The sequence below is a fragment of the Manacus vitellinus genome, unplaced genomic scaffold (genome assembly GCF_001715985.3).
Source record: "Manacus vitellinus isolate BGI_N305 unplaced genomic scaffold, ASM171598v3 scaffold_3_pilon, whole genome shotgun sequence".
In the NCBI taxonomy this organism is placed as follows: domain Eukaryota; kingdom Metazoa; phylum Chordata; class Aves; order Passeriformes; family Pipridae; genus Manacus; species Manacus vitellinus.
The window spans coordinates 31,000,161-31,022,508 of record NW_021940535.1 but is presented as its reverse complement, the minus strand read 5'-3'; the positions used below and the strand labels follow the sequence as shown (position 1 = coordinate 31,022,508).

The 22,348-nt window shown below is 39.5% G+C and overlaps 1 protein-coding gene across 6 annotated transcripts in view; it reads left to right on the top strand.

The window, feature by feature from the left end:
• DYNC1I1 (dynein cytoplasmic 1 intermediate chain 1) overlaps window positions 1–22,348 on the top strand; it is a 178,606-nt gene that overhangs the window by 7,374 nt on the left and 148,884 nt on the right. For 2 of the 6 annotated variants that reach the window (XM_029961801.1, XM_029961799.1), the window contains exons 2-4: window positions 2,490–2,607; window positions 4,391–4,505; window positions 6,655–6,796. In XM_029961801.1, coding sequence (XP_029817661.1) covers window positions 2,500–2,607; window positions 4,391–4,505; window positions 6,655–6,796 — 365 coding nt within the window. In that variant the 5' untranslated portion in view covers window positions 2,490–2,499. The remainder of the gene's footprint in view (window positions 1–2,489; window positions 2,608–4,390; window positions 4,506–6,654; window positions 6,797–22,348) is intronic. The other 4 variants (XM_029961804.1, XM_029961802.1, XM_029961803.1 and 1 more) reach the window with 3 other exon arrangements.

Here is a 22,348-nt window from a genome sequence, read left to right as displayed (position 1 = left end):
ACAACTTGAAAGGGATGCCAAACCCTCAGGGTTTCTGTCAGGAGCCTTAAAACACATTTGCATATTTTTTGCATAGAAACAGGAGCTCTCTCTCTGTTGCCAAACTGCAGAACTAAAAGGATGTAAAAACTCTATCTAGTCCAAAGGGCTCTGAGGAGGAGCTTAACCAGAATTCAAATATGTGCAATAGATTAGGAAAATTACTTCAAATGGGATTTCAACCATATCTAAGGGAGACACAGAAATCCTGAACAGATTGGTAGGCAAAATGCTACCTGCACTGCCATTAAAAAGCTTGTTTTCTTCTCTAGGCATTTCTCATGTAAAAAATAGCTCACTGACGTCAACTGATCACAAAGATTATTGTTGCTTAAGGTGCTACCGCTTATTTCTCTTGATATCAAATGCAGTTTTTTTCTGAGAGTTTTGATTTTCTCAACTTGAAATCAATACTATTGTGAATAGGACAAGAGCGATGGAGGAATAAAGAAATTATTGTCCTCCACATGCAGCCAGTACACCCAGTGGTCCTGTTTGTTGGCATCTGAATGTCTTTCCTAACTATACCATTTGCTGTCAGTTGTTGTGGATTGAACCAGGAGTCCCTGAGCCTTGAAAGGACTGCAGGGTGCCTTGCCAGCATGGGCAACTCTGCTGAAGTACAGAATCTGTGACAGTGTGAGCTGGAGTTTGAGTTAGACTGGTTTTAACTCCTGTTGGTGGGAGTTTGACTGGGAAATTTTAGCGTCCATGGAATGGCTCACACACAGATACAGCTGTGCTCACCCCTCTGGTATCACTCATGCTGCTCTTATGCCTGTCCTTTTCACTGAATTGTTTCCTTGTTTGATTCCAAATGTTATTCTGTTCTTTCATTAAAGGAAAATACTCGCAAAGACAAGAAAACATTTGGAGTCAAGATTGCACTTAATATACAGGTGATATTGTGTTGGCAATATCTTCTATATCATGGACTAACTATACTTCTATCATTTTGAGGAGGAAGCTGATGGCTGCAGAGAAATTCATTATGGGTGAAAGCATCATGAAATTTTTAGCATACAGTTTTACTCTCTGGTCATCCACCCACCCAGGCATATGTGGGTGAAGTTCTCATTGTATTAACAGAGAGTTGCCTTTTAAATTTCCCATGGATCAAGTGAACAATAGACTTCCATTGCGTATACATGGCAGTGCCATTGATCTGATTGATTTTGAGTTGCAGTGGTGGATGTGGTCAGTGATGTGTGAACAGGAAAGGCGCAGTTAACTCTTTTCATGAAAGTCTATATTAGCCAAACCTGTCTTTGGAATAAAGTTCTAATAAGAAAGGCTGTATTGATACAGTTAGATTACAGTTCATAGTGATTATGATGTTAGAAAATGAGAACGTTATCTGTGACTTAAGTTTGGATTTGTGCAATGCTGGTGGGGTTTTAAAACTTTGGAAAAAGATTGGTATCATATCTTCTTTAAAGATCTGGTTTTTTATCTGCATAATGTAACTTTTTATCTCCTTACCCTTCATTTTCAAGGCTCATGTACAGCAACATAGGCTGACAGAGACTAACAACGCAGAGTATGTGTGGCTTCACATCAACATCCTACAGAGAAATGGTTTTAAATGGCAGAGGAGGCCTTTCAGTAGCTCAGAAGAAATGTTTTTGCCAAGTTCGTGTGGTTGCAGTCAAATCAGGAGTATTAGGCATGTCTCCTGCCTCTTGGAAAGATGAACATCAGACTGTTGGCAGAACAATGAGACACTTGGGTCTGCTGGGTTGCCTGGTTTTGTGCCTTGTCTGCAGGTTCTTGGGGGAGTGGCCCAGCTTTCCCTGGACAGGGCAGAGGAGATTCCTATGCAGGATAGGCCATAGCTTGGTGAGAGTGCTCGTTGGGGGGGTGAATGTGTGAAGGATACTGCAACTGAGCTGGTGGTCTGTCTGGAACTGGTGGAATGGGGAATCCTGCATGGCAGCCATGCAAGGCACCTGTAGAAGCAAAAGCTATCACATTTCTACTTTTTGCAAGTAAAATTATTACTTGCCTAAGATGTACAGGGCTGTTTGGGGCAGATCTTGTTCTCGTACTTTAAACTGAAATCTATTTGTGGATGTGAGTTCTACAGTCTGGCAGAGCTTCTGAAGATGATGAAAATCAAAAGACTTTATCTTCAGTGTATAGAAGCATTAAAACCTTATTTTGAACAGCAGTGGATTTGTTTCACAGAGGTAGTTTTCTAATAAAAGTAATTTGAAAATATATTCCACATTTGGTGATATTCTGGTCTAATTTCTTGAAATAAAAATTGTGAAGAAAATATTCCACTTTCTACAATGTCAGTATAGTCCAAGCATCAGAATTTATATAGAAATATACTTGTAACAATTTTAGAAGCGCTATTTTTAATATAATTATCTTTTTTTTCCCCCAGTAAATAGGGAAACCGTTTAATTCTGTTTTCACCTTGATTTCCAAACTTTTGTTTCCAGCAGAGTCAAAATGTCAGACAAAAGTGATTTAAAAGCAGAACTTGAGCGCAAAAAGCAACGTTTGGCTCAGATAAGAGAAGAAAAGAAACGGAAGGAGGAAGAACGGAAGAAGAAAGAGGTAAATTTGCAAAAACACCTTTAGATAGCTCATGCTTGAAGAAGGGGCTTGTTGGGGTTTTGACATCTAAGTATTGCGTAGCCCAAGGTATCTGTCGTGTGGAATGAGATCCTTAAACCCACATCAGACCAGCCTTAAAATCAAAATGCTTATTTTTAGTCAAGAATGTTGGGGAAAGGGAATTGCTTTTAAAACCATGGCACTGTCAGATGACAACAGTTTAGACAACATGATGTGTATGTGTGTGTAGAAAGAAAAATTGATTTGCCACAATGCTTTTTCCTGTGCTCTCCTTCAATGGAAAGGGAGTGGAGAGTGGGGAAAGACAGAAAGAGGCCTCACATTTTTTCAGGCCATTACAATCTAAATATGTATTTTTGTACTCTGAAGACTAGTTTGATTACTAGCTAAGGTAACAGATTTACAATTATTATTCTCCAGTAAAGTAAAACATAATTGCAATTGCATTTTCGTCTTCTGGCATGGTTGCATCTTTCAGTTCTGTTAAAGTTTGATTGGCATATTAGTTTATTTGTCCTTGACAATATGCATTAGGTTTTTCATTAAGGGATTTGTACTTCTTTTTGTTCAGTCACTTAGTGGAATAGAGGTGAGAATTGACAGGGAGTGGATATTAATTTTCATGCAAAGTCAGAGAAGCATTAAGTGATTATGCTTCCTTTCCTTCAAATGTCAACACTTACTATAGTTTAAAGCACCTGTTATCCTTTACTAATAACTGGTTTCCTTTTAAACTGACACTTTAATATTGTACATGAATTTCATGGAATTATCGTGGAAATGTGATGTGATCCAAGAAATCAGAGTTCCAGTTTTGGCTGTCTTTTTAATCTTTTTTCATATGAGCCACATTTGTGCAGTTACCAGCACACGCCCCAGTGAGGCTCCTGGAGTCACTGGGGGAGTTGTTGATAAGCAGAACTTTAAATGGTAGTGTTTTCAGTGTTCATTACTAAAGAATTAGAGGGAAGGAAGCCAAGATAATGGCTCAAGGGAGCTATTAAGTCCTTTCCTTTGTCCCCTGACTCTGATTTTATGCCTCGTGGAGATCCTGTGGCAGTTGGAACTTTCCATTGTCCCCGATAGCCAGATCTAGCTTGTCCTGGGACACCCAACTCTACAGATAATGCTGCAGTGTGTAATTGTGGAGCTGTAAATGGGCTGCACTGTGATGCCAGATGGCATCCAGGAGCGATGGCTGACACTCACTGAGGTGCTTAACCATGCACACTGGTGCAGGAGAGTTGTCTACAGCCTTGCATGCTATGAGACAGTTCATGTGAAGAGCTGAGCACAGGAATATGCCTGAACTTTGTAAAAGCCATGTTCTTTCTGGCCATGTCCAAACTGGAGAATGTGGGATTCTTTTGAACTTCAAGGTTTTTTGTTGTGCTTGCACTGACATCAGCACCATTCTGAGGCAATATGCGAGTCCCCTTTGCCCCACACTGGTAGCAGCAGAAAGGGAAATCTTTTTGTGCAGTTCTGGCTAATACAGATGCTCCTCCTGGTTTTAGATGCCAGAGAGGGAGAAGGCTAATGTGTGGAAGATCCAAGGAGGTATAGATATCTAAGCAGAGAGGGAGGGGTCTTGTGGACCTTTAGTTTTGGCTGTTGGTGCCAAAGGCTGCCAAAGTCCTAGTTTAGAGACGTTAGTTCTTTCCTCTACTCCTGTTAGATATTGAATATTTTCTGCTCATATAATTGCTAGAGCTGATTATATGTGAAATGAACTTTTCTGTTTTCTTCTGTTTTAATTCAGGCTGATCTACAGCAAAAGAAGGAGCCAGCTCAGGAAGATTCTGACCTAGACCGTAAAAGAAGAGAGACAGAAGCTTTGTTACAGAGCATTGGTATATCTCCAGAACCACCTCTAGGTATTTAAGAGAAGAACACTGTAAAGCATTCAGCTCTGCCACAATGAATGCATTCTTTCTCCTAAAGCATGCTTGGCTTTTTTGATTTTTGGCTGTATTAGTGAAGTGAACTCTTCTGTTTGAATGCCTGCCATACCATCTACATATACAAGCTCATGGCATTATGAGCACTTGTCATTGCCTAAAACATCTGTTTCATTTCTTCAAGAAATATTTGTGAACATAATGCAGGTTGGTTTTGCATACCAGCAGTGATTTCTTTTCTGATGGATTGTTTTATCTTCTCTCACATCTATCTGATGACCCAAAAATATTATGATAAATACTGTACTTCATTAGTCCCAAGTTTTGTTTCAAAAATTCAGATTAATCATTTATAAGGAAGGAGGAGCATAGTCATGTTGGAATTTCACTGATTTTCTTTTAAAATCAAGCAAAAGTGGAGAAGGGAAATAAATAAAAAAACCCCACAAATAGCAAAATGCTTATCAACAAAACACTATTGTAGATTTTAGCTCTGGTTTCATGTGCTTGAGTTCTTTTTTGGTTTTGATGTTTAATTCTAGAACCCAAAGTCCTCAATTTAAAAATACATTTAGTATCAAGAAATGGTTAGGGTAATTTTATGTATAATAAAATATGTTTTCTTGAATTATGTCGTAATATTATAAAATCAGATACATTTTTAATGTCTAGTCTTTAAAATACTCATTTTTATCTAAGAATGAGTATATATGTCCTTATCATTTTATGAACTAAACATATATATATAAATTATCAATTCTTATCTTAGTTAATTATTTTGTGTTTAATACTGACAACAGAACATGAGAATTCACATTCCTTTTAGTTAAAAATAGTATTTTGTTCTCTTTCATTCCCTGTATATACACTCACAATTAATATACAAAGGAGGCTTTACTTCTGCCTTCACATATGATACCAGGTCTCACTGCGAATATGGAATACGTAAACAACCAGGCATACCTGTAACCTGCCAAAGGGCTGTAATGAAGATGAATTCCCTTTTCATGCTGCAGTCGTTTCTATGACAGTCTCTAGTGAGAATCTACATTAAATGTTTGACCACATGGAAAATCCAAATCTCTTGACAGGTCTGTCATTATACGTTATAAAGCATAACAAAGTAGTTTAAAGCTTTGCTCCATTAAATCTATAAAAGGAAATGCACATGATTTAAACCAAATGGGAAACTTTGTTTTTGCATTAAAACCCCTTTTTGTGTTTATTCAGTGTGGCTGCTTTGAGGAATACTTGCACTAAGTGTTGACCGAAGCCATCTCTGCATTTTTAATATTTTTGAGAAACCATTTTAAAAGAAATCAGGATATTTTTACTCTTTTATTTATTATTTCCTTGCTGAAGAGCTTTAACTTGGGCTGACCTTGAGCTATGAACTTCCTTTCCTGTTTCAGGAAACAAAACTGCCTTTGCATGAAATATGCTTCAAAAACCCTGGCAAGCCAAAGAGAGAATCATTTCAAGAGCTTGGACAAATAGTGTCTAAACCAAGGGAAACTTTTCCTTGAGTGTTGAAATCATGTCCCACCCAAAATGGAAATTTTATATGACCTACCTTACCTAACACAATCACTAAGCAAACTAATATGTATTCTCACGTCTTTGGGAAATGATTTTAACTTAGCTGGATTTCCTTATTTAGCTTTTATTTTTTATGTCATTTCCACACTGCAGCCTTAGAGCATATGTAGTGATCACTGGCTTTTTATTTAAATTCAGAATTTGAAACGTATGCTTGTTCTGTTACCTACTTGACTTTACCAGAAGAGTTCACTTAGTTTTTTGACAAGACAAGCCCCTGATATTTCTTCATACCTTTAAAATCTTTTGCAAGTCAGCTTCAAACCAGACCCAAGAAAACAAGTGATGTTTTATTTCTACAGAAATCTTCTCCATTGATTAGCTGTAGATTTCCATTGGGCCTTCAGTCCTGTCTAAATACATGTCAGTTTTAACACTTCCAGGAGACTTAAAATTCACTTGACTCTCTTCCTTTTCTTTTTCTTTCCTTCCTTATTTGCTTTCACCATTTCAAACTCTCCTACTCATTCATCCACTATCATTTTGGTCCATTGGTTTTGATTTGTCTGACACTGCTCTTCATCAGTGCAGTCGCTGCATGTGTTAACATGGGATACCTGTTATTTTCATTATTTAGTCCCAACCCCTATGTCTCCCTCTTCGAAATCAGTGAGCACACCCAGTGACGCAGGCAGCCAGGACTCAGGGGATCTGGGACCCATAGGAAGGTAAGACACAGAGTCAATAGAACTGAATAAATGTGGGGGTTTTCACTTTGCTCTTATTTCTCCATTTTTTCCTTTTCTTCTGTAAATAAGAACATGCTGTATCAAATGTGTATTTATGTTTCTGCATTTTCCACTGTGTGTTACTATCCAGGAAGACTGGTCTCAGATGTGAGGTAAATAGATGTATGCAGCAAGCAGATCTTAAGCTATGAACCCCAAACCTCATAGTGGAAGCAAAAGCTCCACTTACACTTCTAAAATGGCCCACAGAAAGCTCTCATTCTGTGTAGAAACACACTAAAAACAGGGGGAAGTGCCTAGACATAGAACCTGTTATTTAAATTCTCTTTGTTCAGATAATCAGTCCCCTTAGAAGTTCTCCCCCTTGTTACACCAGGTTGCTTCAGGTTCCTGAGGCTGCTCATCACAGCACGTGGCAGGGAGGAGCTTGAACAGGAACAGGCCGAGACATCCCAGGACCCACTGGCAATTCTGCCTTGGAAACTCTGGATATTGGACAGTTTTATGCAGAATGGGAGGGAAGTAACTCTCCTCTTGTTAGAAAGGGACAGTGGTGTGTGTTTGAGGGATGGTAACAAGCAGTCTTCTTATCTTTGTCTGCACGGTTTAAATAGAAAATCCCAAATAATTCCTACTCTGGAGCAGAAAAGAAAGGAGCATGCTGCTGGTAAAGGAGCATATGTTCAAGTAAGAAAAAGTGCAGGCACCTATACGGTATATTTTGAGAAATGTGAAACATGGGTCCTAATAACTCTTTTTGTATCAAACTAATTCATCATAGAGCTGCCAGCGCATCCAAATCTGTGAGCCAAGACTCTGCTAATGGTTTGAAAACACAGTGATTGCTTTCTGCAGTTAACGGTGCTCAGTTGACATTATAACTCCACAGACACAAAATGTAACGTGATAGAACTTCAGTTCATCCGATTTCATGCCACACCAGCCTTCTGCTTGGAAAAATCACACTTTTCTAAGCTGCAAGTATGTTGTGTCCCCTTCAGCCAGATGCAGACGCCGTCCGCTGTGATGTGGAGGCTGCGCATCTGCTACTAAAATCGGCTCAGCCTTGCTCCCACATCTATCCTCTGGAAGAAATGGAGGTTATTAAATGGAAAAGCCCTAACCTGTGAGATGTAGCAGTTCAAAACACAGAAAATAGTGTAATGCTGCCTTCATAAGTAAATGCAGTAGACTTCAGCAAATCAAAGTGCTTTCAGAAGAACAAAAATAGTTTTAAAGCAAAGTATAGCCTACTGTTCGGGATGAAGTTATTTCCCACAGTCCTTTGTGAAGCTATGACAAAGCTGGGTGGAGAATTCTGAATTCCTGGTTTTCCTCTGAATCTTAATAGTGTAACTTTTTTACCGTTAGGATAATGAAATGCTCTTGGAAGAATTTATTTTGCTGTGACCTACGCTAGCACTTTGGCTATCTGTCAGCAACAAGCAATGAGAGCACATGACCACGTGTCCTTTCAGAGGAGAATGGAGTTTGTCCTCTTCTTCAGAGCTTATGCATTGTGGGGCTTTCATTTTGGATGTATTTTTTGGCATGTTATGGCCGTACTAGGAATTCAGTGGGAATCCTAAAACCTTGCTTGTAGACCACCAGTTTTCTTGGCATCCTCTCAGGTATTGAAAGGGCTGTGCCACGTGCCAGGATGGCTGCTGCAGATGTTTGCCTGGAGCAATTGGTTTCTGGCAACGGAAATATGATAATGTCTGGTCCAGGCCCTGGGGAATGACTGTAACTAGTGGATAGTACTGGGTGGCAATTAGTCAAATTAGAGTCACTGGGTGCAAGTAGATACACTCAGTGTTTGTGCATTTATGATAGAGCAGTCAAACTCGGAGAGGAAGGTATTGATAGACCTGTCATCACAGCAGGTAAACAAGAGGAAAGCATTTCAGCTTTCCTGAGAGATGCTTAGACTGTGCTTCTGACTTACTTTGACTACTGTATATTTAATGCCTGTTTATCTGTATAAACAAAGTTGTCCTTCATTTTAATGTGTCCTTCTATTTTGAACTATGTGATAGAGAGGGCGCTTCTGCTGGATTCCCTGTCATGCCATCATGCTTGTTAGATCTTTTGCTTTTCCTCTCTCTGCTGTGAATTTTCTGTGCTAGGCTGAGCTCAGGATTTAGAGGGGAGGAGATTAGTTTCAAAGCTGCTAATGCCCCAATCTCTGTGATCACAGCTTGTCTGTCATTGTTGCTGCTAACACTGCTGCAGAAATGACGAGCTCACACAGCCTGGCAGAAATCCTACTTGCAATTTGATTACTCATTGCTGAAGTGTTCCCCAGAGGAAGATACGGATATTCAAAAAAAAAAGCTATGAAGTCACAGATTTTGGCTCACTACATGAGAGCTCTGTTGAAAGCTTTGAAGAATGCAAGAGATCTTCATATGTTCCCATATGAGGGAGCAAGTTCTGTTGCAGAACTAAATTGTGTTCATACTTCCTTGAGTTGTTAGTACTTCTGGTAGTTGTGAGACTTAATCTGCTGGTCCCAATATCACCAAGTATACCTGAGGTATGCTTTAATCAGCAAGGACCTGTGATTCCTTATGCAACAGTGAATGTAGTTCTGCCAGCAACCCAGGTTTCTGACATCTGCTTTTCAGGAAGGACAATTGATAAACTGGAAAGTTTGAACAGTGTTATGTAGTTGTAGTCCTGGAGACAGAGACCTCACTCAGTCTTACTTTGCAAGATAAAAACTGACTGGTAACTTGCTCACCAAGTGTAATAGTTATATGGGGAGGAAACAAGCTCTGGAAGGCAAGGTGTAAGAGCAGCAATGTGTTTGATATTGAAACTGGACAAATGCAAAACCAGAAAAACTCTGTGAAATTCAAGAATGAAGACAAATTTACCTAAAGACTCTATTGGATCTTCTGTCACTGCCTGTTGCTCATTCAGGATAATCTGCCTGACAAACAGGCAGATACTAGGTCAAACAATAACTCATTCATGAAAGTCGTGCAGCTCTTTTGTTGCACAGGAAGAAAAGCTGCATGGTCACAATGGTCCCTTCTGCCATGCAACCTACAAACTAGTAGTGCTGCTGTCCTGCAGGACCATTGTCCATTATCTCCAGCACAATAGCCAGAGCAGTGTTGTCTTTTCCCTGGTGCCATTCAGCTTCTTAGGGGATGGTATGAGGCAGACTGTGTAATAGCACTAAGTTATGGAATCATTTCTGTCTTGCACAGCCCGGGTTTCTGTGAGGGTTTTTTGCTGCTTTATGTTTAGTACTATTTAGCTATTTGTCATAACCTTTTCACAGGGCATAACACTAGGTTTCAGAAGCATTCCAGCTTCCCTCTGAGCCATGACGGTAACTGTAAGAATAAGCAGATGTTAGATGAGTAACAGTTCTAGAAATTGCTGACTGAATGCTTTCAGTTGAACAGGAGAGCCAAATATTTTTTCAAATTTTTTTTGTGGTCTTGGGGATAATTTCTGGATAGGTAGAGGTGTGTCATACTTTTATTCTGGTGCTGCTCTTAGTTATCAGGCTGCACTGAACAATTCATTGGAGCCCAGCTGTTTCTCAGAGAGCAACTTGCCTATCTCCACATAGCTTTGCAGATTGTAGTTCATTTTTCTGATGCCTGTGTTTCTTGTGCTACACAGATAGGACAGGAAAATGATATCATAGCCTGACCTGTCTCTGAATACATGGGTTATTGGTTCACAGGGCTTTCTGTTATTCAGATATGACTCATTTTCCACAAGACAATGTTGCAGGATCCCATGAAGACCTCCTTGGAATAGAGTATGCTTGGCTCTTTCAGGATAAGTATTTTGCTTTGTTTAGTATTTTGTAAGCATTTTGATGATTCCCAGTGTCCTATTGCTGATAGTCAGCTTATACAGACGCGCACAACTGAAATGTAGACTGGAATACATATGAAGAAAGGCTGAGGTAAAGGCATTTGCCAAGAGCTCCTGTGCCATAGCATGGTGTGAAAGAAATTTGCCTCTTCAGGACTATTAATATGGAACTTCTTCATGATAACTATATGCATCTCCCTAGTGGATACTCTGAAATTTTGCTACCATAGTATACCAGAGAGGATAATAGATATTGTATTAGAGCCATCATAAAACAGTGCCCACAAAGAGGCATGTTTAGGTATACCTTAGGCATTCATAAATCTCATATCCATAGCACTCTCAGCCATGAACTCCAGATTTGTGTCATCTGAAGAAGTGTACAAGGACAAACCTTGTACAATGCCTCAAAGCCAGGCAGCTCAATACCAGGTCTTGTGGGCTGAGCAGCTCCCTGGAAAGGATATCCTGGCACAGGTAGGACCAAAGCACATGTGCTTTGCATGTCAGCTCAGCTTTAGATAGCAGAAATACACCTGTGCTGGAAGGATGTGCTGCTGTGGCTGGGGAGATTTCAGTGCTAATACAAGCCTGTGTTGGTATGTATTTCTGTATTACTTGCACCTTGTCATGTGTTCACCCTGTCCTGTGTTCACCCTGTCCTGTGTTCACCCTGTTCACTGGCATATGGCACACTTGGAGTTTGTGGACCAAGGTGTGATTTATCTGTGTGGCCCATTTTGCCCTGCATCCTTCACTGCTCCTGTATGTTCCTAGCTGGGAACATGCTACATGTTCCCAGCTAGATTCACCATCCTACAGTATGTTTGCACAGTAGCGTCCTATCTATTGTTGAGCTGAATTGTGTGGGCGTGCGTGCAGTGGAGTGCCCTGCGTGCAGCACTTTCCACTGTGCACTGAGGAACATGAGAATCCCATTAGGCTGGGTGTGAAGTTTCCCACCTGCCATCTGCTCAGTGAACTGCACCAGGCTCAGCTGCCTTGGACGTGTAAAGGTTAATGGTTGCAAGAGTTTCATCTGTGCTCTTTTGCTTTCTAACTTGGGTGTTTTGCTGCCCATATGTTTAGATACCTGATTATTTTGTGGGCTACCATAAAGACAAAGACGTAGGAAACACTTTTCATCTTCTAGTGGCTTCTTTCAGAGGATGGTTGATTCAATGTGGTATTTTATCTGCTGTAAAATAGCACAAGGTGGATTATTTTGTACTATTTCTCTCACAGTCCATTGAATTGTTTGGGTTTGTCTGGCTACAGCTACTCACTCTGTAATTATTGTTCTTATTCGGATTAGGGCATTATGTAATACTTAGTTTAAATAGTTCTTACCTGAATTATGTTGTCATTTGTTTGATATCACAGGTTTTGAAATGTGTTTTATGCACTGATATCGATTAGCTTCCTTCAGTGTATGAAGTTCACTTACAGTGAAGCAGGGTCAGTCCTTCTTTAGATGAAACTGTAAATATTTAGAGAAAATTCCTGTGAGAATGAGTTTAAGCATCAGGTAGCAAAGAAAACAAAAAAATAAAGGGAAATTAGATTTCTCAAAGAGATTTTGTAGCACTAATATGCTGGAGAAGTTAGACCACTCTGGAATCCTGATTGTCTCATAATCACTAGTTTTCTAATTCTACCTAAAATACATTACATGAGCAATCCTAGAAATAGAATAGCTGTCTGTAATGCTGCAGGACTTTTCTCTGAGGAGCAGTATTGCCTTTGGCTATGGCTCTTGGCATAATTTTTTGTCCACTCTGTCAGTTCATCTTGCAGTTACTGTGACCTCTGAATGTTCCCAGATGTATTCCAGAGAACATAGTAGCAGCTGTCATATTTGATTGGATGTCCTTACTGATAGGGAGTTGAGAGCATGTCTTCTTCTCTCCCGTTCTATTTTGAAGTTTGCTTCCAGTATTAGTCTGCATTCATGTATGTTTTCATCAGATGTGATTCTGAGTTGCTGCCATCTACCATGGCCACTTTGAGCCATTTAGTTATAAAAGGAAATACACTAGGATATGTTTTCTTTCACTGTGTTGATGTTCACCCTCAGTTTATATTGGCTCAGTGCAGGAAGAAACAGATGTAATTCCAGTCCTTTTTCTGTGCAGCTTGTTATTTACTCACTTTTTTATAATTATTTGGTGTTCTGCTTTATAATACAGCATCTAAACAACACACAAGTCTTGTGCTAATCCTACATTGCTTCATGTAGGATTACACAAACACTTCCTACTTCTCAGATGCACAATCAAAAGAGGTAGCTCTAAAGCATCTGTGCACCAAGTGAATCAAAGCATGTCATTATTTTACAATTTTGTATTTAATCTTGCTTGACATCAGTCAAGTAAAAAAACCAAAAAGGCATCTCTATTCCAGTGTGTTCTTACCACATATTATTTTAAATCAGAAAGATATTTTTTGTTTACTGATGTCTCATGAGTGCATCTAGATGTCATCAAAGTCTTTAGATTCTGTGCTTTTTAGGGTTTTTGCTTGAAAAATCAGAATTGGTAACTCAGCTTTTATTTTCAATGTTTTGTTTTTAAACAGCTCCTTCCCTAGAACAGTAATATAACACAACAACAAGCTGAAGAAAGGTATCAGAATGCCATTCTCCCTTTTAAATGCCTAGTTTGCTGTTTAATTAGACAGAAAAGAAGGCAAAGGAAGAAGGTGGATCTTGGTCCCTATTTAATTTATACAGAAATGTTGGATTATTGTAGTAAACAATCTTTTACAGTCCATACAGCATATTTCCTATCTTGTGGAGAATATCTCTCATAGACATTAACAAAATCATGTTCCTGTAAGATCTGCTAAAACCACTGCTAACAGAACCATATTGCCTCGGGCTTAGCTGCTTTATCATTAAGTAAATGCATTTGACAGGTTCTGTGCAATGATGCTGTTTCATTACTGCCACTCAGCTTTGCACGACCAGCATTTCATTGTGTTACCAGGTTCAGAAATGACAGGGATCCTTCTTCAGTTGCACCAGGACAAATGGGCCTGTATTGTACTTCCTCAGGAGTAGCAGCTGTAACAGTTATTAGTAGCGGATTATTTTCTGTATGGTGGGGGTTTTTTTTAAAAATCAATTTATATGTACAAAATGGCTTTTAAATGGGTGCTTTAGTGGCATACTTATTTCATAAATGGGCTGAGCCAAAGGGAAGCACAGAACAATGTAAAGACTCTGAGGGAGCTACAGGAAAGACTGAGGGAAAATAACTACTTTATGGCAAACTTCACTTGAATGGTGTTTTATTCAGAAAAAGAAGGATTGTAACCCTAGGGACTGTTGTGTAGTCTTTCACAGTGGAGAGTCATGAGAAATGTCTGTTTGGTGGCTAGAGATAAACAGGATAGCCTGTGGGATGCTGGCGTTGCCACTCTGTTTTGGTGGCACTGGGCTTGGTATGGGATGTTTGCCATTATATGGTAAAACAGAGATTAATACCACTCAGCTGTTAAATTTTTCCCATTTAGTTTTACCTTGGCACACATGTTTAATTTTACAGTCTTAGGGGCCAAATCATGCCTTAAGCCTTCTTGAGCCGAATGGTGATGGCATCTGTAAAGCACTGAGAGCGTCACTCTGGCTGTCTCTGCTGTCTTTGCCCTAGGAACTCTGCCGCCTTCTAAAGCGATGCTGCAAATCTCTCACACTTCCCAACATCAGCCCGTTTACAGGATAGTAACATGGGTACCCAGTCTTCCTTACATGAGCACATTACGAGTGGCTGTGTCAAGTTGTTTGCACATCATGGCTTGCCCTGAACAGATTAATATACAAGGCTGGAGGATGGCAGATTTCTTATATTGTTTTCACTCCTTTTGTCCCTGCAGAAGAGGAACCACAGTCCTTCTTTATATTCATTGTATATTTAGCCCTAAAGCCTCTCCCTGCCACTTTTTAAATTCTTTTTTTAGCCTATAAACAGAAGCAGACACCTTAGGGACTGATATTTGGCAGTTGCTTTCAAGTGTCTGTATATCTGACCTAGAAAGTAGTGAGTGTTTTTCGGTGTGTGCCAGTTACAAAGTCAGAATGGTCCATATTAATTAGAATCATCTGCAATCCTTTTAGCATGTGAGCCTGTGGCATCATTAAGGATTTTCATGCTTTCATTCCTAAAGGATGGATAGAGTTCAGTCCTCCAGATCTTTGATTATTTTTCTCATTAGCAAGCATCTCCATGCTGTAAATTAAAGGAGAAGGGAAGATTGCCATTCCCAGGGTGCTTCGTAAAGTGCCTTGGAAACCTGAGCCCCAGCTGCATCCAGAAAATATAATATTAATTTATAAAGCCCCACTTAACCATTTAGGTTATCAGCCAGCTGTAGTTACTTCTCTCTAGTTATTTCTAAGCATATCATCATATATTTAGTCAGACAATCAGATGATTTTAGGGACTAAAACGCTAATCCTCTTAAAACAAAACAACTTATTTGCTAAGGCCAACTCAGCTTAAACCGTTCTCTTGCACAGAATTTATTCTTGATTTAATTAAATTTAGTAAGATCACTTCCAATGTTAAACCGTTTAACATAGAGTGGTACAGTTTGTGCATTCTCCTTCTCTATCCTATTAAAAAGACGCTTAGAAAATTCCTATTCACAATTTTATCTGGAAAAATAAAAAGAGGCTATGAGTAGCTATTTTGTTAACTCAATTTTTAGGAATTTTCTTCAAATCTGTAAAATGGGAATTGCTGCCACTGGCAAGATATTGATAAATCTCCCTTTTTTTTTCTTTTTCAAGGAGTTTCAAAACAGTCTAAGCATTCCATATTAAAGTTTTCATAAGCAGAACTTACAAAAATGAATAATTTTCCATTTAAAAGTGATTTTGATCCAGAGATTTTAGTTGTACTTATTTACTTTAGTAATTCAAACTCAGAAAATAATTTCTGAGCTGGTCTAACAAAAGTCGGATCATTGGGTCATGACAACTTTTGAGGTTTTGACTGCTAATGTGAAAAATTTTTGTTAGCTCACACAGTGAGCTCTTTTTTCAACCGTAGCTGTGGAAAAAGGTCTCATCCCCTTCTGGAAGGATTTTGCTGGTTTTAGAGCAAAATGAATTGTAAAAGGAAGGGAAACACTAGCTCTTCTTCCAGCTAGTAGTTACTGGATTTTAGTACTGAAGGAAAATTGAAAATTTGCTGACATCTTTCACCTTCTTCTTCAGCTGAATAATACCAGACCTAAAAATTGTAGGTTCTGGCCCTTGTGTTACCCTCTTTGACTCCACTGAAAGGTTGTGAATTACCTTTCCTAGATTTGACTACTAAATGTAGATTTTGTCTTTTATACATTTGTACCCAAAGCCCCTTGATGTTTATAAGAAAACTTTCCTTATGTGCGTATCCGTGTAATCTGTATCAGTGTCCTAATGTGAGTACAGTGGTTCCTTTCAAGCATCTCTGAGAGCATATAGAACTTCTCCTGCCAAGTTCTTTCTTTACATTTGTGATCATTTGAGTTCTGTTTTGTTGCATATACTCTTGGTATGAAAACCAAGATGAAAATAGTGTTTTAAAAAAGAATTTTGGGGGGTTTCTATAGGAACAAAACAACTTGTACCTTCCCCCTCCTGAACGTGTTTTTTATTACTGCACTTTCAAAATGACCGTTCATGATATCTGGCACTTAGAGTAAATCTGTGTCAGTTCTAACTGTTTGACCTTCTGTCCTTGCAGATCCAGCCTGCTGCTCGCAGTGACCCTCCTAATAAACCAGCATAAATTTACAGACTGAGATTTATGTAGGTATAGCATTGTGAGAATGACAAGGTTCATTACATTGCCAGGAGACTATATTCTTTAATGTAGACCTGAATCAAAGAAAAGACTTTAAATATAGCAGATAAATTCACCAGATTGGATGAATTTAACTGCTGATTTAGTTAGTGGAATTCTGTGAAATGGGAATCAGCAAGGTGTTGGTCCTGTTCTTGCAATTGTTCATTCTGATTTAAGAGTCAAGTGGTTTTTGAAAACTATTAAATCCATTCAGCAGCATAGCCTTGATTTAAAAAGAATTTTGAAATATACTTGTGTTTTAAATATTATTTGTCCATAATTTTTCACAAATATGCCTAAAAAATAAGTAAATAGAGTATTTTAAACTCACGCCATTCTGAGAAGGGCTGTTATGTTTGCCAGGCAGCTGAAAGATAGCACTGTGCTCTCAGGGAGGTCAGAGTTGCTCTTTTTATTGGTGAAAACTGGAAGTCAGAGGTGTCAGCCTGCTTGGAAGTGTAAATGCAAATTCAAACCTCTGACTGTGCTCCAATAGTGGTGCCAAACTTCTTGCTCTCAAAATGTATTATGGCATTTTATTCTATGATTAGCAGTCCTGCTCTGAACAGAAGAAGGCACAGGGAAGTCAGAGCAGACTTCTGCTCTACAAGCACAAGTGAGTGTCTTGTTGAGCGGCACAAATCCTCCCTAACTGCTGATGGCCATCTTGCTTATAATGTGCCTCAGAAAACAAGCAGCACAAGGAAGGTATTTTCTTTTTGCCAATGCTTTCAAAGTGGAACAGATCTGCAAAACAGAGCACAGATGGCAGCAGAATAGTGGCTTAAATGCAAAGTATCTGTTGAGGCAAGTGGTACTTTTCCAACTCTGAGTATTAGCTTTGAATATCCTTTTTTTGATGTACTTTGTTTTGGAGATACATTTTAAATGTACGGAAAATATCAGAAAGTGAAAACTATAGTGGAGAAAATAAAATTATAATAATATAGAGGGAAAGAAATAAAAACAAATAGTTTATCTATACACACATATATTTTTAAACATCTGCAGTAATTTCTCATCAGCAGTTTCTTAGTTCAGATCTATTTAATCAGCAGCAAATTAGGAACTTTGGAGAAATTGACACAACAAAGTAGGCAGAACTCTAAAATTTTAGCTAAATATTTAGGCAGCCTTAAATTCATTCTGACAATATTCAGATATTTAAAAAAAAAAAAGAAAGAAGGCTAGATACATGATAGATGACATGTTGAAATTGCAAATAATACTGGATTGCAATTTTGTGACAATATTTGCTATTATATTGAAAAAATGTGTTCAAACACATCTTAATATTTTATTCTGTTGGTGATTTTAAAATAGGTCTCATATCTTACAATTGTTGCATCAAGTATTTTTAAGATTATATGAGTTGGGTGGAACCTGTTTTTCAGTATGTTATCTGTGTACAGGTGCACAGTGGTTAATGTAAGCAATTCTCAATCTTTTGGAAACTGTAATCCAGGATTAAAATTGTAATTTTAAACATCAGGTTCCTCCTTACATCAAAGTCAAAAGCAAGAATCGTGTTATTCTCTGCAGTCTTGTGCTTTTTTGGTTAGCTTTTTTTTTCTAGTTCACTTCTTTTGCTAGTTGCATTTGAAGTTAGAAGGAAAGAGAGCATGAAGCAGATTGAAGCCTGTGGGCTCTCAAGTAGCTCTCCCATCAGTGCAGACAGCCCCTTGGGTCTTCAGCAGGAGCTGACAGGGAGATGGAAGGGAGAGCTCAGAATCACACAACCAAGGTGAGAGGGCACCTTTGGAGATCATCTGGTCAATCCCCCCTGTTCAGAGCAGGGTTACCTAGAGCAGGTTGCTCACACTGTGCCCAGTTGGGCTTTAAAAGATGGAGACTCCACAAACTCCCTGGTTAACCTCTTCAAGTGTTTGACTACCCTCATAGTAACGATGTTTTTTCTTATGTGGAATTTCCTTTTCTCAATTTTTGTCCATTGCCTCTTGTCCCATCACTGGGCACCAATAAGAAGAAGAGTCTGTCTACCTCTTCTTTACTCACACTCCCAAGTCACCCACACAAGTTAGTTGGCTGTAGCTGCCAAATTCTTTGTGGACAACCACCTCTAAAACCTACTCATAACTGGAGTCTAAGTTGGGGACCTGGAACAGCTGCATGGAGCAATCTCCTATCTTTCTGCTTGCATGCAAAGAGCTCACAGTGACGTTTACTGGTGGAGCACTTCATTTAGGTGCCTGAAGATAGCATAAATACCTACTGCAACATCAAGACCCCCTACTACCACAGATGGGGAGAATTGGATTAGTCACTTTCTCATCATTTTAGAAGCATTCCTTTGGTAAGCGAGGGTGCCTTGAGACTTCATGTGCTGTGGGTGACTCCATATGCTGTGGGAGAATCCCACCTTCATTTCTGGTCTCTTTGCTTTGGTTTAGTGACAGCCTCTGCTCTGCTTAATGAGATTTGCTTTTGGTCTCTGAAAACCCTAGCACAGCTTAATCTGTGGAGTCATGGCACAGTCTGTCACTGTATTTTAGGGTTAGGAGGCCATTGCTATTTCCCCCACAAAGGGTCATTTTAGGATGCTGTTCTTACTGCAAGGGGAGATGTTTGGTTTGGGACCTGTCAGGTCTAATGTTGTTTCATTAGAGACACATATGAATATCTCAATTCAGCAGATACCTTGGGACTCAGTACACTGTCAGTGCAGTTTTCTCTTGGTCTGTAGAGCACAACAGCTCTTGGTGACAGGAGATGCCAGAATATGGTGTTTTGCTTTCCTTCAGTTCTGCTTGAAGGTGTGATTTGCGATGCTGCAAAGAGATTTCTGCCCTTCAAGAGGCCCCCTGGGAAAGCAAAGTTTGCTTTTATTCCTGTGAGTAGTCTGTTTATCAAAAGTGTGAATTTTCAGGCCTGGTTACTCTTGACCTGGGAAAGGGGAATGGGAGGAGAAAAGAAGTCATGCAGAACACATGTTCTGCAGCATCAGCAACAGATGAGGGAGGATTTGATTTTGGCTACAGGGAAGCAGAGTCAGAACTAAGCTGTCAGTATGTTGCACACTATTTGAATGAAAAGTGTTGGCTTGGGGCACTTAACCAGAGCCAAGTTCTATTGTGATATCACTGATTCCAGATATTAAATATCATTTTATGATGGTGATTTAATAAGTTTATGTATTGTCACTGATGCCTTACGTGTTTCATATACTACAGCTGAGGCCAGACCCAAAGTTGCTTAAAACAGCTGAGAAGTTCTCATGGATTCCAGGCTGTTTTAGATGTCAGACTCTGTGCTCCATTAATGCATTCCAAAGTTGGGAAGTTTTCAAAAGGTTTCAAATGTTTTATTATATCTTTATTTATTTTAGTCTTTTCCACATTTTTAATCTACATAATTGACATTATACAATCAGAATAAAATCTTCTGGAAGTAAGGTTACACAGAGCATTATAACATATGGCAGAGTGCCTGTTCTTCCACAGTAATAATAGTACAGAAAAGAGAGTGGTTCTGTTCAAATTCTGTTTACCTCCCACCTTAAATTTTGCAATGGTCTCTTTTCTCTTAGAACAGTGTTCTGAATATCTTTCTAATGCTTTGGACATGAATTCAGAATAGATAAATGTAATAAGTTGCTTTACCATTGCGGTGGTTTGAAACTCCCAAGAATCTAATTTTTAAGTTCAAGTCCCCCCCTCCAACAGTTCACCCTTGTGAGGGGGTTTAGTGATGGTATGGACTTGCTATCTTTTTCACCTCATGTGGAGAGTTTTCAGACAAAACACAACCATTCGTTATTGGGGAAAGGGGAAAATATTTACAAAGGTTTATTTACACCCACATATATATTTACATTAAATTAAATTTCCCCTTTTCTTCAATGAAAGTCCAAGAAGAAAAGAGAAAAGTCTTTCTGTCACTCCTCAGGCCACAGTTCCTTCATTTCAGTTTTTTGTGGCACTTGTTACTGTCCTCCATTTTTCCCAAGGGCAGCAGATTTAAATATAGCAGTCAGGATTTTTGTTCTTACTTTGTGGAAATTTCAACCCTGAGCCCCAGCCTTCGGGGAATTTCCTTGTAGATCTTCACTCCTCTTGGGTTAGAACATTGAAGACAGCTTTCAGTTCAGTCTTACCAAAGCTCCTTTGCTCTGTCTCAGCTCAGTAGCATGATAGAAGCAGCAGCAACAGCAGAGGGCATGGCCACCTCCTCCGCATTCCGTCCTGGCTCGGCTCTCAGGACAACTCTGGGTTTTTCAGCTCCTTTCTCTCTCTCTCTAGCTGCTGCTGCATTTCGGGACTCCCTAAGGGTTTGGAAGTCCACCCCTCCTCTTTTAGGAGTCTCTGGGGTTTGGGAAAGTAATACAGTCTTACCCCAAACCAGCTCTGTTGAGTTTTCCTGTTTTGTTGCCCGCTCTCCCTCCTGCAGGAACATCTCTGCGTCTTTCAGCCGGCTTCACATTATCTACTGGCTATCTTTTGGCTTTTAGCCATCGCTGTCTCTGTTCAGGACTGCTCCGCTGCTGCTTTCAGTGTCTTCTGCTGCTGCTGACAGTAAGGAAACTTTTCCAGCTCTTGATTATGGGACCCGGTCCAGCTTTGACACTATACCGGGTCTCCCGTGACCTCAGAGGGGCTCACTGGCCCCCTGCCTCCTTGTGGCTCAGATCATGGCTACCCACCTTCTACAACCATCCAATCCTTTAGTAAATGTATGACACCTGAGTTTCTTGCTTCTGTTGGTTTCTTTCTACAGGATAACAGGGTGCTTAAACCCCAACACAGGGCTACTGTTTGTAACTGTGTGGGAGACTGATACAGCAATGAGTTCTGAAACAATGTTGGGTAGATCTGATTAAGAAAGTGTCCGTGCTGTCTGGGTGGTGGAAATGGGTCGATCTGGCTGTGCTGCTCAGTGAATTTCCTCAGCCCCTTCCCATTGCTGGTGTCACTCATTTCACCCATGGGAGGAATCTGCAGGAGATTCATGGAAGGACTACAGACTGCAAGGGAGCACTACTTTTACCTGCTTGTTCCCATTAAAATGTTCAGGTAAAATGTTTTTGATCTCTTCTACATATATCTGTGCCAAAATCCATGCAGAGAAAATTTGACCAGCTTGTGCTCTCTGAAAGGGTCCACAGTGGGAGCACCTCTGCCTGACTGCTGACCAAGCAGCTCTCCTAGGTCATGTACTTGTCTTCAGGGTCTGTGATGTTACGCTCTTTACTTCTGTCTTTGCATGACCTGAAGTCCCAAAGCCTTTTCAGTTTTCTTTTATGAAGAAGAAAGAAAGAAGAGGAACCAGCACCTAATCCTTTTCCTTGTGATAAAGTCTCTGGAGGAAGAACTCGTGCACTAGATTTCCAAAAGATTGGCAACAACTTTTTTGCTGAAATCTAATGGCATTTCACAATCCCAACTGAGAACTGTCCATAGGAGAATAGACATAATTATGATGCTCATTCATATGATCAAGGAATGTCATATGCTATGTCTACTCATCACAAACAAATTAGCTTTAATTTTCTAGTCTGGATGACTGCACAGGTTACTCAATATTATCTTTGGTTTGCTAATCCTCAAAGAATCTATTTCTTTTTTGATGTTATTGCCATGGAAACTGGCTAAATTGCAGATCCAGATTACATCTTTACTGTTCACTCACTTTCATTTTGGTCTGCAGACTTCCTTTACGTACTAGGAAGATGCAAAGAACAAATCAATATTGTTCTTTGAAACACAGAGTCACTCCTTATGCTCTCCAGTCTTCACTATGTGGGTGTAGCCACTTGTGTTCTCTCTCTTAGGGCAAGAGACTGGAAACCTGAAGGTCTGCTACCTGCAGCCTCATTTTCTGCAATAACATTGCT